General features: G+C 40.8%; 1 protein-coding gene across 2 annotated transcripts in view; it reads right to left on the bottom strand.

The window, feature by feature from the left end:
• MED13 (mediator complex subunit 13) overlaps positions 1 to 2,972 on the bottom strand; it is a 108,793-nt gene extending 105,821 nt beyond the window's left edge. The window contains exons 1-2 of one of the 2 annotated variants that reach the window (XR_003412579.2): positions 2,139 to 2,972; positions 111 to 345 (exon numbers count right to left, since the gene is read on the bottom strand). Coding sequence is in view for 1 of the 2 variants with exons in the window: in XM_027034275.2 (XP_026890076.1) it covers positions 111 to 345; positions 2,139 to 2,204 (301 nt within the window). In the remaining variant the exon portion in view is untranslated. The remainder of the gene's footprint in view (positions 1 to 110; positions 346 to 2,138) is intronic. The other variant, XM_027034275.2, reaches the window with a different exon arrangement.
• Positions 2,973 to 16,895: the final 13,923 nt, after the last annotated feature.

Raw genomic sequence — 16,895 nt, forward strand, 5'->3', positions numbered from 1 at the left:
CCTAACAGTGTTTCACACACAAAAACATCTCAATTTGTAATATAAATGATTTTTAGGAAAAGTATACAATGTTGCTGTATCATTACTTAGAAATGATAAGTTGCTTTCACCTGACAAGTCATGGTGAATAAGGTCAGCAAAATTGGGGTCTTCACCCCACCAAAATATCCACAATTCTCTTCTTCCAGGTCTCTGATCTCGCCGCCAAACACCGAGTACATCTGCCTTAAGGCAGCGACTAAAACTGCTCAAAATGGGGTCTTCCTCTGTCACCGGAAACAGAATAGGGGCAGAAGTTGGGCCTTGCCATACATATCTTTTCCATTTAATTCCCGTCAAGTCAGCCTAAAGAAAAGAAAGCGTGATTATTGCACATTCACTCAAAGTCAAAAGCACTCACTTTTAAAGTCCCTTCTTTAAGACATTATAATTTTTCAATATATACTTAAGATATTAAAGCAGATTGACTGAAAAAAAAAGTTTGATAAGTGAACCAAAAATTTAAGGACCAGAAACAGTTAAAAAATTAACACTGACATATCACTGAATAGCAACAAATACTGTGTCCCAAAGAGAAATAAAAGAAATGTAATAATGTTAAATACAAACATGTACTTTAATACTGCACACTTAGTAAACATTTCCTAAGTTCTGTTCCAACTGGTCACACTCGTAACAGAAAATTAATTTTTAAAGACTCATCATTCCATGTTTATAGAAGTGATGTCTCTAATGAAAAGAAACGTGAACTATAACTGAAAAAATTTATTAGTTCTTCACATATCCCTTTTAGGAAAAGTGAAATAGGTGCTCACAAAGAACTGTCAAGATTTGTAGTAGTCTATTTTCAAAGAACCTGATACTAAAAGTACCAAAAATAGACGGAGCCAGAAATGTAAAACCTGCTGTTATGTCTTAACATCTGAAGATGATGCTGATTAATGGACATTGTACAAGAAAACATTTTATAAGAGAGAAGGGCGCTAAAAATCCCTATTTGGCACAGTGAAAGAAATTCGACAGAGGAAATTCAGTAATTCTTTACTGCGCTTAAAGGTGTAAAGCCTAAAGTGCCAAAAATGAAACTGCTGATACATGACTGGCAGTTTACACTTGCCAACTAGTTGTGCTCCGCCCACTCAGTTCACTTACCTATCAGATTCTCTCTTAATATTTCTCATAGCACAGAAAATATAAAAAAAGTCACTGAAACTTTAAATCATGGGTGAAGCTAACCTACTGCCCAACTGAGGACTAAAATATTTGCAACAGTTGGTACTTTTCAAAGTCTTAACAGTTGGATGTTCCCAGAACTGGGCCAACCTATACAATTGTCATTCTTGCATCCAACTTCCCTAGACTTTTCAATAAAACGAGGAGCAGCCTGCTCAAAGCATTCTAAAAATACAAGCAAAAGACAAATAAAAAAAAATTAGTGCAAAATCATGACACGTCCATTAGTCCGTTTCACTCTCACACAAACATAATGTAATAAAAGCAAGATGGCTAGAAATTGTCAAAACGGTAAACTGTTTTCAAAGTTTAAAGAGAAAACATATGAAATAGTATCTACTGGTTTTTATACAGAGATATGAACTCATCGGAGGAAAAAACTAATCTGCTAGTTTGACTCATTAGAAGAACGTAAAACGAAAAGAGATTTTTAGTATCTAAGTTCCGGGGTACTGTTTATTGGGGGAAACCAAACTACCGGAGTGAGGCATAAAGGCACCGGGAGAATGGGCAATATGCAAAGTGTGAAGAAAGATACACGGTCAATAAGGTGAAAAGCAATAGTTAAGAAACACAGAGGGAAATGTGAGTGTCCAGCCAGATAAGGAGCACAAGTTGAAGGCAGGACTATGGTGAGAAAGAGTCAGAAACAAGGAAGGAAAAAAAAAAAAAAAAAAAAAGCCAGCACTCCTACACCAGAGCCCAGGATGGTGGGTGAGCGAACGCGTTGCCCGGGGTTGGTGCGGAGCTGGGCCGCCACGCCGGCTCTGGCTGGGCCTAGCCTAGGGACTCGGGCATCTGGATCAGACCCGGACCCCCTCCCCCACGGCCCAAGGGCGCACCTCGCCGCCCCCTCCCCCACCGCCCCGTTCGCCGGGGCCTCTGCCCGCGGCCCGGGCACTTACCAGGCAGAAGAGGTTACAGTGACAATCTTCCAGGCTGGCCCCGTTCGGCACGAAGGAGGAACTCATCGTCCCTCACAGCAGCCGCCGCCGGCGCCACAACCCACCATCCGCCATTACCGCCGCCTCCGACCAGAGAGAGAAACACAGACACCGGGGAGGGCGGGGGGGTGGTGGTTGGGGGAGCGGTGGAAGAGGAGGCCGCCGGGCCGCCCGCCCTCCCCACCCACCCCCCCCGCCGCCGCGAGCAGCCCCCGCCGCCCGGCCGGCACCTAGCCGCCCGGGGCCCAGGGCCGGCGGGAGGGCCGCGCCGCGCTCGCCCCGCGGGCCGGACTGCAGCCGCCGCGGAGCCCGCGGACGCTCGTTCCTCTCTGGGGGACAGAGGAGATATGGGCCCCTTCCACAAGGAAAAATAATAAATTACACAATAAATAATTAAAATCGAGTCCGAGAGGGCAGAGCACAAGCCCTGGAGACTTCTCCCGGGCGGGGAGGCGCCCGTAGAGGGGCAGGAAGGGCAAGAACCGGGAGAGCTCAGGCCCCCGGCCCGGCAGCGGCGATGTCCTTAAGCCCAGAATCTCTTCAGCGGCGGAGGTGGTGGCGGCGTCTGCGGGCTGAGACCATTCTCTGGCTGTGTCTTCGTGTCGTCCCTGGGCCAAGCCGGCCTAACGTTAGTCTGCTCTACTGCGGCCTCACCGCCCGGACGCCGTAGTCTCCCCCATTTTGTGGGCCCAGCGGGCGGTGTTTTTCCCCCTTTAATCCGAATTCACGGGTTTTCCCTTCGCTTTAATGGCGGCCACAGGGACCAGCTCGCCCTCTCTGCTCGCCCATTGGCCGCCTTGAGGTCACGTGGGCTCGGGCTCCGTGGGGAGGAGGAGAGAGAAGGGAGTGAGAGAGGGCCGGGAAGCTTTCGACGGAGGCGGTGAGCCCTGGGGACCGGACAACCAGCTGGCGGCTACTAAGATAGCGCCATCTGCTGGGTGCCCCAGCTAGTGTAAGATGACCCCGGGCCCCAGGCCCTACCTTGTTCCTTGCTGGGAATTTGCAGTGCAAGAGGGTTGTATCACAAATCTGATAATTACGTGGAAATCAGTTTGATTTCGTCGTAAGAGAAAGTGTTGTAAAAATTCTCAGGCATCCTCAGTCCTCATTTTTTCCAGGGGACCACTGAGGTGTTTTGCAAACCTCCAAGCTTGGGAGTCAGACGACCTGAGATAGAACTTGGACCCTTAAAAGTTGTGATACTAAGAAAGAAATGTATAAGAAACAATATAGCCTCGTTGTTAATAGCCTGAGAGTTAGAGCCACACTGTTGGGGTTCAAACCTTGAGCTAGTCACCTCTTTGTGTCTCAGTTTCCTCATTTGTGAAGTGGGAAAGAGATACCCCCTATCTCACAGGATTGTTGTGATAATTAATACATATAAAGCAGGTATCCCAGTACCTGGGATAGATCTGCATTGCTAAGAGTTATCTATTATTGTTGTCATCATTACCTCATAAGATTATTGTGAGGAGTTGGTGAACCAGTCAGTTTAAGTGAAGTGCCCACCAGTATAATCTCTGTGAGAACTAGAACTTTGTTTTGTTTACCGCTGTATCACTAGGGCATAAAACAAGGTTCCTAGAACACAGTAGGTGCTTGATATTTGTAAATCTGCAAATCAATGAATAGTAAGAAGTGGCAAGTAAGATATTAGTTCCCTTCCCTATAAAACATTCAATTCTTTACTAGATTACACTTAAGTATAAGAATTCAAACATTTTCCCTGAGGTTTTCTCTCTCCCCTAATAGTGGGGAGAGAGAAAGGAAGTAAGAGAGAGAATGGAAGAAGGGAAGGAGAGGTAAAGGTGAATCAAAAGTTAGGGGGTGCCTGGGTACTCAGTTAGTTGAGCTTCCGACTCTTGATTTGGACTCAGGTTACAATTTCATGGTCAAAAGATCCAGCCTCGCATGGCTCGCTCTGTGCTGGGAGTGGAGGCTGCTTAAGATTCTCTCTCTCATCTTGATGATGAAAGTTGAACTTTCTTTCATGTATTTGTTGTCTTTAAAATTTTTATTTCTTGGGGCACCTGGGTGGCTGAGTCAGTTGAGCATCCGACTTGGACTCAGGTCATGATCTGGGGGTTCATGGGTCCGAGCCCCACGTCGGGCTGCACTGACAGCTCAGAGCCTGGAGCCTGCTTCAGATTCTGTGTCTCCCTCTTGCTCTGCCCCTCCCCCACTCATGCTCTGTCGCTCTTGCTCTCAAAAATAAATATTAAAAAAAAATTTTTTTAAAGATTCTCTCCCTTTCCCTCCCCCCTCCCTCATTCACACATGTGGGTGTGCACACTCTCAAAAAAAGGAAAAAAAAAAAGAAAGAAACATTCTTTCTTGAGTTAGGATTTATCATAATTTTACATCATAATTGCCTTTGTAATATAAATGATGGGCTCTTCCATGTCACTTCTACAGCCATGGAATGGAAAGCATTCTTTAGTCAACCATTCATTCATCTATGATGATTAAGAGCCCAAATCTTAAAGCCCAAAGCCTGTAGAAGAAGTTCTGCCTCTTACTAGTTGATCTTGGATTAAATTTTACTTCAGATGAAATAAATTTCTACTACTCTCTGCTTTTGTATTGTAAAATGAAGATAATAAGTGTTTTTGGGGGGCATGTGGCTGGCTGAGTTGGTTAAGCATCATTCTTGATTTCGGCTTAGGTCATAATTTCATGTCTCATGGGATCGAGCCCCATACAGGCTCTGCTCTGACAGTAAGGAGGCTACTTGGGATTCTCTCTCCCTTTCTCTCTGCCCCTCCCAGCCCCCCCCCAAATAAATAAATAAATAAATAAACTTTTTTAAAAAAGTACTTTTCTCCTAAAGTGTCTGGTGAATGACACATTGTAGGTATAGGGCTTGCCACAGTGCTTACTAAATGTTAGCTATTAAAATACTTTTAAAAATCATTATTGAGGGGCGCCTGGGTGGCTCAGTTGGTTGAGCGATTGACTTCGGCTCAGGACATGATCTCAAGGCGCTTGGGTTCGAGCTCTGCGTCCGGCTCTGTCCTGACAGCTCGGAGCCTGGAGCCTGCTTTGGATTCAGTGTCTCCCTCTCTCTCTCTCTGCCCCTCCCCCGCTCATGCACATGCGCGCTCGCGCGCTCTCCCTCTCAAATAAGTAAACATTAAAAGAATTTAAAAAAAAACAAAACAAAACATTGAGCATCTGCGTGCTTAACTGAGTGTGTTCCTGGTCTTTGCTAGGCCTGGGATACAAATATGAATAAGATACCTGCCTGTCTCTCAAGATTCCTGAAAAGAGGCAATAAAGGAAACATTTCCCACAGAATCAGACAAAATACGATGAAGGTGATTGCTTGAATAAGGCATGTATCAACTATGGCACAATAGGAGGAGGAGCACCAAAGTCAGAGAAGGCATCTTAAAGTAGGTAGCATTTGAAATCAGATTTAAAGGATAAAATGAATTCTTATAAAGCCCTTTGAAGCAGTTAAATCTTATTAAGCCCAATTCAGATCCAAAGGCCACATATCAAAGTCAATTATACAACCAAGACTAATTTAATCCAGGAGCTCAAATTAGCTGAAGTCCACATCCTTTCTGAGTGCCAGCACCAGGGAGACAGCAATTCCCAGACCCCATAAGGTAAGAGCGCCTCTCCACATCTCTTTTTCCCTGATAGAATCCTCAGATCTTTGTTCCCACTGCTTTTGGCACTCTGAAATGTCCTTCCCCACCTTTTATTTTATCCAAAACATAGCCATCCTCTTTGGAAGTCTCACCCTCCATTGCTCAGGCCCCAACTCAAGCACCTTCCTCAGGACTCCAGAGGCAGGTAGAATCTCCCTGAAACATTTGGAAAGTAACATTTGTTTGACCTTTCATTTGAATATCATTCTTGTCAAAAAGAAGAGAGAGGAGATAGAAGACGACCCAGGAGAAAATGTCCCAGAAAGGATCATGAAAGGAGCAAGACAGAGAAAGAGGGGTGAAAAAGCAAAAGAGAGAAACTGAGAGAAAATGGAGAAACAAGGTGGAGGAAAGGGACACCAAATGTGAGAGGAATGGAAACATCATGGAGAGAAGAGAAAAGATCAATATCAGCACACAGAGAACATGTCAGTAACCACCTACCTTCTCTTAAAATGCTATTTTGTGTCAGTTTTAAAGTAACGGAAATAAAACAGTATATGCACATTGTCAAAAGTTTGGAAGATACAGAAAAGGGTAAAGATGAAACGTTTTAAGTGTACACTTTTTTTTTTTTTTTTTTTTTTTTTTTTTAATGCCCAAGGGGCGCCTGGGTGGCTCAGTCAGTTGAGCATCTGACTTCAGCTCAGGTCATGATCTTGTGGTTCGTGGGTTCGAGCCCTACGTCGGGCTCTGTGCTGACAGTTCAGAGCCTGGGGCCTAGTTCAGATTCTGTGTCTCCCTCTCTCTCTGCCCCTCTCCCGCTCACACTCTGTCTCTCTCTCTCTCTCAAAAATAAATAAACATTAAAAAAAAATTTTTAAATGCCCATTACATCACCATTCATAATCAACCATCTTTTAACATTTTGACGTTTTTCCTTCCAGACTTTTCCTTATATACATATATATCTCCGACATGGTTGAAGTCATACTACATATACATTTTACTACACATATTTACTATCTAGTTAATGTGTCAGGTCATGTATGAACAAGGCATCGGATATACAAGGAGTTCATAATCTTGCTAGATATGGCAATTGGATAGTTGGACCAACTAGGATCAAAACTCCACACTGCCTGCTAGCTCCCTAACTTCCATTTACTCATTAGTAAAATGTGTATGCAACAATAGCACCCAAATGTTAGAGTTGTTGTGACAAAGGAGATAATCTAAGTAAAATAGGAGAGCCAATCAGGAATGCTAAGGTGAATGTTAGACAGTTGCCTTGGGGTGCTAATCACCTATTGTCTTTGACCCTTTGAAATGTGAATTTGCTCAATGATCTACATTTAAAATTGTTCTCTAACTCCTTCACCCTTTTAGGGACTCCATTCTGAAAAGGACAGTGGATGTACCTGGCCTCCAGGACAGGGGACAGATACATCATCTAAGACAGAGAAAGTCTAGGAAAGGGCAATGTCGGACTTTAGGACTAATGTTCCCCACCTGTTCTGAAAAATCCCAGGGTCTAGAGCAGAGCTATCCAATGGAAGTGTAATGTTAGCTAAAGAAGTAATTAAAACTTTTTCAGTAGCCACATTAAAAAAAAAATAAAAAAAAGAAATAGGTGAAATTAATTTTAATTATATATTTATCCCAACATAACAGAAATATTACAATTTCATATGTAATCAATGTAAAAATTATTGAGATAGTGTTTGCCTTTTTTTTAAACCAAATCTTTCAAAATCTACACAGAATCAAAATACACATGTATTTTCACTTACAGCACATTTCATTTCACACTAGCCACATATCAAATGCCCAATAGCCACACGTGGTTAGTGGCTACTATGTTGAGTAATACACGTCTATACAGTCAAAAGCTATAAACTAAGGACCAATTAAGCTGTAGAGTGAGTGGTCTTGAGCCTGGGGACAATATTGATTTTCATAAGGTCATGTTAATGGTTTAATGTTGTATTTAATTCAATGTATAAAAAAAAAGGCTGAGTGAATGCACAGACACTGTTTCGTTGAATATAGAAATAAACAATGTAAATTAGTAAGTTGAGCCAATTAAAACATTTCAGTTCTAAGTGCTAAGTATCCTAAACTGTCTTCAAGGTTGGACTGACTTGCCATTTTTCTTAGTAGTGTAGCATCTACTCTCAAACACAAGTTTATCAATACATGTTTTATTTTAATATTAAATTTGAAGTCAATTCCCCTTAATTTCCTCACTTTGAAATTTGGTTTGTAATCCTTCATAAGCAAATCAAATATCTCCTTCCCCCTTTCTTTATTTTATCTGAGCTGGTCATTTGATTGCTCTGGATCTCAGTTTTCTCAATTATGAAAGACTGAATTAAATAATCGCTATGATTTAACACCTCAAATGTAACAATATATGTCAGGCACTGTGCTAAGTATTTTGCATTAATTATCTATTATCCTTTCCACAAGCTTCTGAGGTAAGCGCTATATTATCCCACTTTTCTAGGTTGGCATACTGAGGTTTAGAGAACAACTTGCCCAAGGTGTCTAAAAGTGTGCTAAGGGAACCTAATCCATAGTGAGGGGCTCAAGAGAAACTTCCTGGAGGGACAGTTGAAACTAAATCTTGAAGGATGAGTTAAGTTGAGCTAGGAAAGATTCAGGTGAAAGGGGAAGGAGAGGGACAGAAGGAAGGGATGGGGTGGAGATGGGTGGGGGCTGAACGGAAAGCTTAGTGTTGGTAAGAAAAGATTAGGCTGAAGAAGTAACCCTACGGCCAAATTATGAAGAGTGTGGATTTCTTCCAGAAGAGAATGAGTAACCACTGAAAAACTTTAAACATGAGAGTACTGAACTAAGATTTGTTTTTAGAAGCAAGATGCCAGGAGACTTGTTCTGGGCATTATGGAAATCCAGTCAGGAAGTGAAGACGCCTGAACTAATTAAGAGGAGCTTATCTAAAAACATCCTTTTTGCTTCACAATTATTCCCTCTATTAAGGCATCAGCAAGGAAGACAGGGAGCTAGAGGAAATCACTTTTGCAAAATGCTGAGCATTCCTTTCTTACTGAGCAGATGATTTTTCTCAGAGTAGCCAAAGTTAACAGAGGAGACAAGTGCCATTCTCTGAACCTACTAAAAAGTTCCACACAGAACTTTGGTCTCACAGGATAATTCCTACCCAGATACAACCCAGTTTGCGGGTTTATGTTCTCTTCCCCCAAGGAAAGGTTCAAAAGAATTCAGAAGATGTAATGAGGTGATAAAATGGGAAGATTATTCTAGGATTATTCTACCATGTAGAACTTGCATATATGTAAGGGATTTAATAGTAACATAGATGAAGGTAATAGTTTCATAGCATTTCTACCACGAGCTTTGACATTCATTCATTCACTCATTCATTCAATTAATATCTATTGATATTTACAATGAGCAAGGTTCTGTGCTAGGTGCTATAATGATGGGGCAATATGCAATAGTACATCAGAAATAGATTTGACTCTGAAGAAGCTCTTAATTCTCAGACAATAAGATAACATTAAATAAAAGTAAGTTGTGTATAAAAATGACTAAAATGGGTGTAGATCAAATATTATAAAATTGAAAGTAGATGGGGCTATCCTCAAGTAATGAGGAACAAAAGGTTAAAGGAGCGAAACTTTGCATTTAAAGTGGACAATAATTTATGTATAAGATTTGGATTTGCAGAGATCTGGGAAGAGCAATTTAGGCTACTGTTTCCCAAACTGGACTTTGAAAACAAGGTTCTGAAGAACATTGGAAATTCCATGAGAGAGGGTTCTCGGTTGTGCTGGGAACTTGCCTGTTCTCAAATTGATTTCCTTCTCTCCCTCTGCCATATTTTGCATTTTAAGAAGTTGCTCCTTACAACTGACATTTCTCAGGCTCTCTTATCAGTTTCCTTGTGGTTTGGTTTGGCCAATGAAAGCAAGGGCAGCAGATGAGGGGCCATGGAGAGGCTAGGTCTTTCCTTCTCCCTGTGCTTCAGGCAGTGTCTCCAGTACTGGTTGCAACCTCTTTGGGACTCCAACTGCAAATGGACAGCTCCTCTCTCTCAGTGGACCCAGCTTCTACTGGGTAGTCTTGGCTCTCGGGCCATCTACTGATGCATACTGAATTACCTTGAAACTTCACAGCTTAAAACAACAAATATTTTATTATCTCACACAATTCCTGAGGTTTAGTAATCTGAGAGTGACTTAACCAGGTGATTCTGGCTCAAGGTCTCTCATGAGGTTGCAGTCAAGATGTTGGCTGGGGCTACAGTTAGGGGCCAGAGTAGGACTGAAGAGTTCACTTCCAAGTTCACTCACATGGTTGTTGGCAGGACACAGCTCCTAGCTGGACATTGGCCAGAGGTTTCAGTATTCTGCCAGGTGACCTCCTCAGAACTGTATACAACATGGCAGCTTGTGTTTCCAATAGGAAGTTATCCAAGAGATAGAGATACCAGAATAGAAATGCAGTCTTTTTAATAACCTAACTCAGAAGTAACATTCCACCACCATTTCTGCCACATGCTGTTGGTAACACAGACTAACTGTGATCAGTGCGGGAAAGGCACACACGGGTGCTAATACCAAGAGGCAAGGATAATTGAGGGCTATCTTGAAGGCTGGTCCATCCTCTGGTCCCTGATGATTAACGTCCCTCTCAAATATGAAATACACTTACTTTCTCCCCAAAGTCACCAAAAGTCTCTTACGGCATCAGCTTGAAGTCAACGTGTCATCGTCTAAATCAAGTCCCAACACAGTTGAGGCTTCCTTAAGTATAGCTCCTTGAGTATAGTCCCTCTCCCCTCCATAGAGCTAAAGCAACAACCTATCAGCCCTCCATTCATCCAACATACAATGGTGACACGGGCGTAAGAGGGTAACTGCTATAGATATTCCTGCTCAAAAAGGGGGAGAATGGCAGGCACAGAGAAGTCACTGGTCCACTGTAATTCCTAAACCCAGCTGAGCAAATGTTGAAAGTTCCTTAATTAAGTCTCAATGTCTGGGAATAATTCTCCCTGGCTCTGAGCTTCATGTTCTGGGGTCTTGGTTCTGACTTCGAAGTCATCCTCCCTTTTTCATGAAAGATAGCCCATGTTTACAGCTGAGGAGTTTTCTCAGCCTACTTCTTGCGAGTAGGACTTTTGAGAGTGTAAAGGCCTTTTAAAATTTTGTATTATATTGATAATTTTTGGTCCAAGATGGCAATGTTTCTGCATACACACTTCCTTTAAAATTTGTATGAGTTTTCTGTGAATCTTATTGGAGTCCACTCCATTAGACAAAAGCTACACCTACAAATACCTTTCTGATGACATGGCTGAGGGATAATGACCTTAAGCTTCCTAGATGCTTTATCATTTTATTGAGAGTCTGTGTGAGACACACTTTTAATCCCCGTAGAGGAACTTTTGTCTGACAGAATAGTACTCTGACACATGCCTTAAATCTTTCTGAGACTTTCTTTGACAAAAGATTTTACAGTCACACCACTGACTTTATCTTTGGGCTGTGTTTTACTGACAGTGCCCTGGATCTCATAATTGCTCAGAAGCTGCATCTTAATTTTAGCTTTGTTTACCATTCAGAGAAGCTGAGGATTTTCAAAAACAGCAAATTCTGTCTCCTTTTTGTTTAACAGTTCTTTATTTTACCTCTCTTCTCTCACATGTTACTATAGAAGAAAGATTTGCTTGAAAATCTGTTTGGCTAGATCACCCAGTTCATTAGACATTTTCTACCTTTCAGTTACTGTATGGCAGGCAATGGTGTTGCTGAACTTTATGCTCCTTTATAATAACGTCCCCTTTCATACAGGAGTACTGATGCATAGGGGCACTTGTACCCCAATGTTCATAGCAGCACTCTCAACAATAGCCAAATTATGGAAAGAGCCTAAATGTCTGATGAATGGATAAAGAAATTGTGGTTTGTATACACAATGGAATACTACGTGGCAATGAGAAAAAATGAAATATGGCCTTTTGTAGCAACGTGGATGGAACTGGAGAGTGTGATGCTAAGTGAAATAAGCCATACAGAGAAAGACAGATACCATATGGTTTCACTCTTATGTGGATCCTGAGAAACTTAACAGGAACCCATGGGGGAGGGGAAGGAAAAAAAAAAAAAAGAGGTTAGAGTGGGAGAGAGCCAAAGCATAAGAGACTGTTAAAAACTGAGAACAAACTGAGGGTTAATGGGGGGTGGGAGGGAGGAGAGGGTGGGTGATGGGTATTGAGGAGGGCACCTTTTGGGATGAGCACTGGGTGTTGTATGGAAACCAATTTGACAATAAATTTCATATATTAAAAAATAATAATAATAATAACGTCCCCTTTCCTCTAGTATCCAATAACAGAACCTCATTTTCTTGCAAACCTTCACTTGCAGCATATCAAACATATGATATGATACCTCTAGTAACAGTTTCTTCAAGTACTTTAGACTTTCATTAACCCCATCTCCAAAGTCCACTGCCCAGTTCAAAAGTTACTTCTGCATTTTAGGATTTTGTTACAGCAGAATCCCACTTCCAGGTAGCAATAAGTACATTAGTTATATATTTCTATGTAACATATTATTCTGAAGCTTAGCAGTTGAAAACAGCAAATATTTATTATCTCACACAGTTTTTGAGGATCAGGAGTCCAGGACCTGGCTTAGCTAGATCTCAGGGCTAGGGGCTCAGGGTTTCTCAAGAGGATGCAGTCAGTCAAGATGTTTGCTAGAGCTGCAGTTATCTCAAGGCTTAACTGGGGCTGGAGAATCTGCCAAAAAATGTATTACCACATCTGGGCAACATTACCTTCTCCCTTAGTCTCTAGAATCCAAGGGGTAGCATCTCCCTCATATTGCCCATCTGTGGGTTGTCCCACTATTACCCTTAGAATTTCTCTAAAAATTTTAAAACTAGTTCCTCACATTAGATTCCCTGGATTGAATTCCCTGGCATAGGTGCTGTTTTCTGTTCTGGATCTTGATTCATATGTTAGTCAATGAGGTTCTGTTGAGCTGAACAAAGTTTTGTTTGAGGGAACAAATTTTTTTACTGTGGGACTTTTCAGAGCTTTTAATATGTTAAATACACTGTCAATCTCCCTGAGGAATCTACAACACACAGCATTTCCCAAATTCTTTTCATCACAGATCCTACCTTTGTTTTGTTTTTGTTTTGTTTTGTTTTGTTTTTACATGCACCTTATAGCTAGGATGCAAAAGCCATGATTTAGAAACATCATCGATCAATTTAACTGAAACAATAAGCTTTGTAAAGGAAAGCAGTAGAAAACAAGGTGAGAAAAGGGTTTAGGCTTAATCACTGAGGGTGAGGTGTTTAAACTTGATCCTATAGGCATTGAAGATTCACTGAAGGTTGCCTCCTGTTGGGTAAAAAGTTAGAATTGTTGAGCTAAACTGTTTAATCATAGCAATGCCCTTTATTTTTTTATATGCAGAATTACCTAGTATGATTAGTGAAATGGTGAAAAGAGAATTGTAGTTTAAATTTTTTTTTAATGTTTATTTTTATTTTTGAGACAGAGAGAGACAGAGCATGAACGGGGGAGGGTCAGAGAGAGAGAGACACACACACACAGAACCTGAAGCAGGTTCCAGGCTCTGAGCTGTCAGCACAGAGCCCAACACGGGGCTTGAACTCATGAACCATGAGATCATGACCTGAGCCGAAGTTGGACGCTTAACCGACTGAGCCACCCAGGCACCCCAAGAGAATTGCAGTTTAAATGTTTTTCTTTCTACTGCCTTTACCTTTAGTTTAAAAAGGTTGAAGAAACTTGGCCCAAACTTTAGGTATCTCATCTTGTTTGGCTTATATTTTCAATATAGTAGATGAATTTGAAAAAAAAAATGGAGAAACCTTCAGAAGAAAAGAAAATGCTGCAACATACTCCTCTAAAAAACAGCTTTGTCAGAGACGTTAAAAGATAGAGAAATTCTTTTGAAAAGAATTAGTGATGAGAAAAGAAGATGGAAGTATATCTCAGGGAAATAATGAGCTAGTAACTGGAAGAGAATAGACATCTTTTAGGAAAAGCAGTATTTAAATGGTAATGTGTACATGACTTACCTATTTCTGCAGAACAAATTATCCCCAAACATTATTATTATCTTAACATTATTAACAGTATTATCTTTCACAGTCTGTGGCTCTTTGGTTCTAGCTTAGAGATTCCCATGAGGTTAAGTCAGATGGTGGTTGTGATTGCAGTCATCTAAAGGCCTGATTTAGGATACTAGATGTGCTTCCATGGTGGCTCATTCACATGAATGGCAAGTTAGTGCTGGCTACCAGCAGGAGGCCTCAGTTTTTCTTCACATAGGTAAATTTTCAGGGGGTCCTTGAATTCATGGTGGCTGACTTCCCCCCAGAGCAAGGGATTTAAGAGGCCAAGACAAAAATTACAATGTCTTTAATGTCTGGTTTCAGAAGGCCTACACTGTCACTTCTGTAGTAATCTATTTGTCACACAAATCATCCCTGATTGAATGTAGGAGGGGAACACCAAGATAGGAGCATCAGTCTAGGTTATCTTGGAAGCTGGCTACCATAGCGTATGTTCTACATTTCTAGATTCCTCTGTTAACAGTCTTTCCCTCAACAAAACTCTTTCGAAATAGATACAACTTGGATAGCCAAATTATGCCTAGCATACTGAAAACATCATATCATCAGGTCAAATTTTAAAGAATTTCAGTGCAAGCTCAGCCAGTCTTTTGGATTTCTGTTTTCAAAGATATGTATGGGATTTCCTATTGCAAAAGCTAAGCAAGTCAGGAATCTCTCAAGAACAAAGATTTATCCAAAGGCTGAAAATTCATCATTGATGAAGAAAAGTAGTTTATGACACCAGTTATTTTATTCCTCTGCTCACCATAAACAAATTCATCTCTTTGGGGAGAGGGGAAGCAGGTATATACAATATCTGACATGCTTGATTTTAGAAGATCTCTTTTTTTTTAAACATGAAAATCATATAAATAATCAGTAACTTTTTTCCTTTAAAAAGCCCAAACTGTATTCATTCAAAATCTGTATCTTTTAATGTGGGAGAGATAAGTTACTGAAAGTATATGGCCAGAAGAAATGTTACATTTCAATTAATAAAAAGACTTACCTTCTTCTTACAGGTACGACCTTGACCTTTAGATAGGTCTTCTCTATGAGACTGTTCCAAAGATGAACTATTGCCCTCTCCCTCAATGATTTGCCAAATAGAGACAGTATGGTATATGAAAAGTATAAACTTTGGAATTAAAACCTTGTATCTTTGCTAGCTGTGTGACCTTGGGCAAGTTACCAAACTTCTCCAAATCTCTATTTACTACTCTGTAAAGTGGGGATAATAACCAAATTGAGGATTAGATGATATAATATAGTACTTAGCAAAATGCCTGTTAGAGTGAGGGTTCAATGAATGATAGCTACTATTAACAGTTTGGGCAAGCAAAGAAAGAAGTTCACCTTTCAGTCTTCAGGTCTTATCTTCTCAACACTACATGGCATCTGTGATTAGTGATTATTTTAATTCTTTTTTTTTTTTTTAGTTTATTTATGGGGGGGAGGGGCAGAGGTAGAGGGAGACGGGGGATTTGAAGCTGGCTCTGCCTCTGTGCTGACAGCAGCAAGCGCAATGTGGGGCTCAAACTCACAAACTGTAAGATCATGCCCTGAGCCAAAACCGAGAGTCAGGTACTTAACTGACTGAGCCACCCAAGCACCTCTGATTAGGGATATTTTTTAAGTCTTTGTTTTAATTCTAGTTCGTTAACACAGTGTTATATTAGTTTCAGGTGTACAATATACTGATTCAACACTTCCACACATCACCTGGTGCTCATCATAAGTGCGCTTCTTAATCCCCATCACCGATTTAACCGACCCTCTCACCCTCTCTCCTCTGGTAACCATCAGTTTATTCTCTGTAATTAAGAGTCTGTGTCTTGATTTGTCTCTCTGTTATTTTTTCCCTTTGCTTGTTTGTTTTGTTCCCTTTTTTTAAATTTTTAAATGTTTATTTATTTTTGGGAGAGAGAGAATGGGGGAGGAGCAGAGAGAGAGAGGGAGACACAGAATCTGAAGCAGGTTCTAGGCTCTGCGCTGTCAGCACAGAGCCTGACACGGGGCTCTAACTCACCAGCTGCAAGACCATGAAGTCTGACACTTAACCAACTGAGCCACCCAGGTGCCCCTGTTTGTTTTATTTCTTAAATTCCATATACGAGTGAAATCACATGGTATTTTCTTTCTGTGACTTATTTCACTTAGCATTATATTCTCTAGCTGTATCCATTTTGTTGCAAAGGGCAATATTTCATTCTTTTTTTATGGTTGAATAAAATATATATATACACATTTCACATATTTTTTATCCATTCATCAATTGATGGACACTTGGCTGTGTCTATATCTTGGCCACTGTAAATAATGCTACTATAAACATAGGGGTACACGTATCTCTTTGAATTAGTGTTCTTGTGTTCTTTGGGTAAATAGCCAGCAGTGCCATTGCTGGATCATAAGGTAGTTCTATTTTTAACTATTTGAGGAATCTCCATACGGTTTTCCACAGTGGCTGTACCAGTTTTCATTCCCACCTAACGATGCATGAGGGTTCCTTTTTCTCCAGATCCTTGCCAACACTTGTTGTTTCTTGTGTTTTTTATTTTAGCCATTCTGAAAGGTGTGAGGTGATATCTCATTGTAGTTTTGATTTTCATTTCCTTGATGATAATTGATGGTGAGCATCTTTTCTTGTGTCTGTTGGCCATCTGTCTTTTTCGTTTTGTTTTTTTTTTTGTTTTTCATTTTTTATTTTTAAAAATTTACATCCAAATTAGTTAGCATATAGTGCAACAATGATTTCAGGAGTAGATTCCTTACTGCCCCTTACCCATTTAGCCCATACTCCCTCCCACAACCCCTCCCGTAACCCTCAGTTTGTTCTCCATATTTATGAGTCTCTTCTGTTTTGTCCCCCTTCCTGTTTTTATATTATTTTTGTTTCCCTTCCCTTATGTTCATCTGTTTTGTCTCTTAAAGTCCTCATATGAGTGAAGTCATATGATTTTTG

This window comes from Acinonyx jubatus, chromosome E1, assembly GCF_027475565.1.
Source record: "Acinonyx jubatus isolate Ajub_Pintada_27869175 chromosome E1, VMU_Ajub_asm_v1.0, whole genome shotgun sequence".
NCBI lineage: Eukaryota > Metazoa > Chordata > Mammalia > Carnivora > Felidae > Acinonyx > Acinonyx jubatus.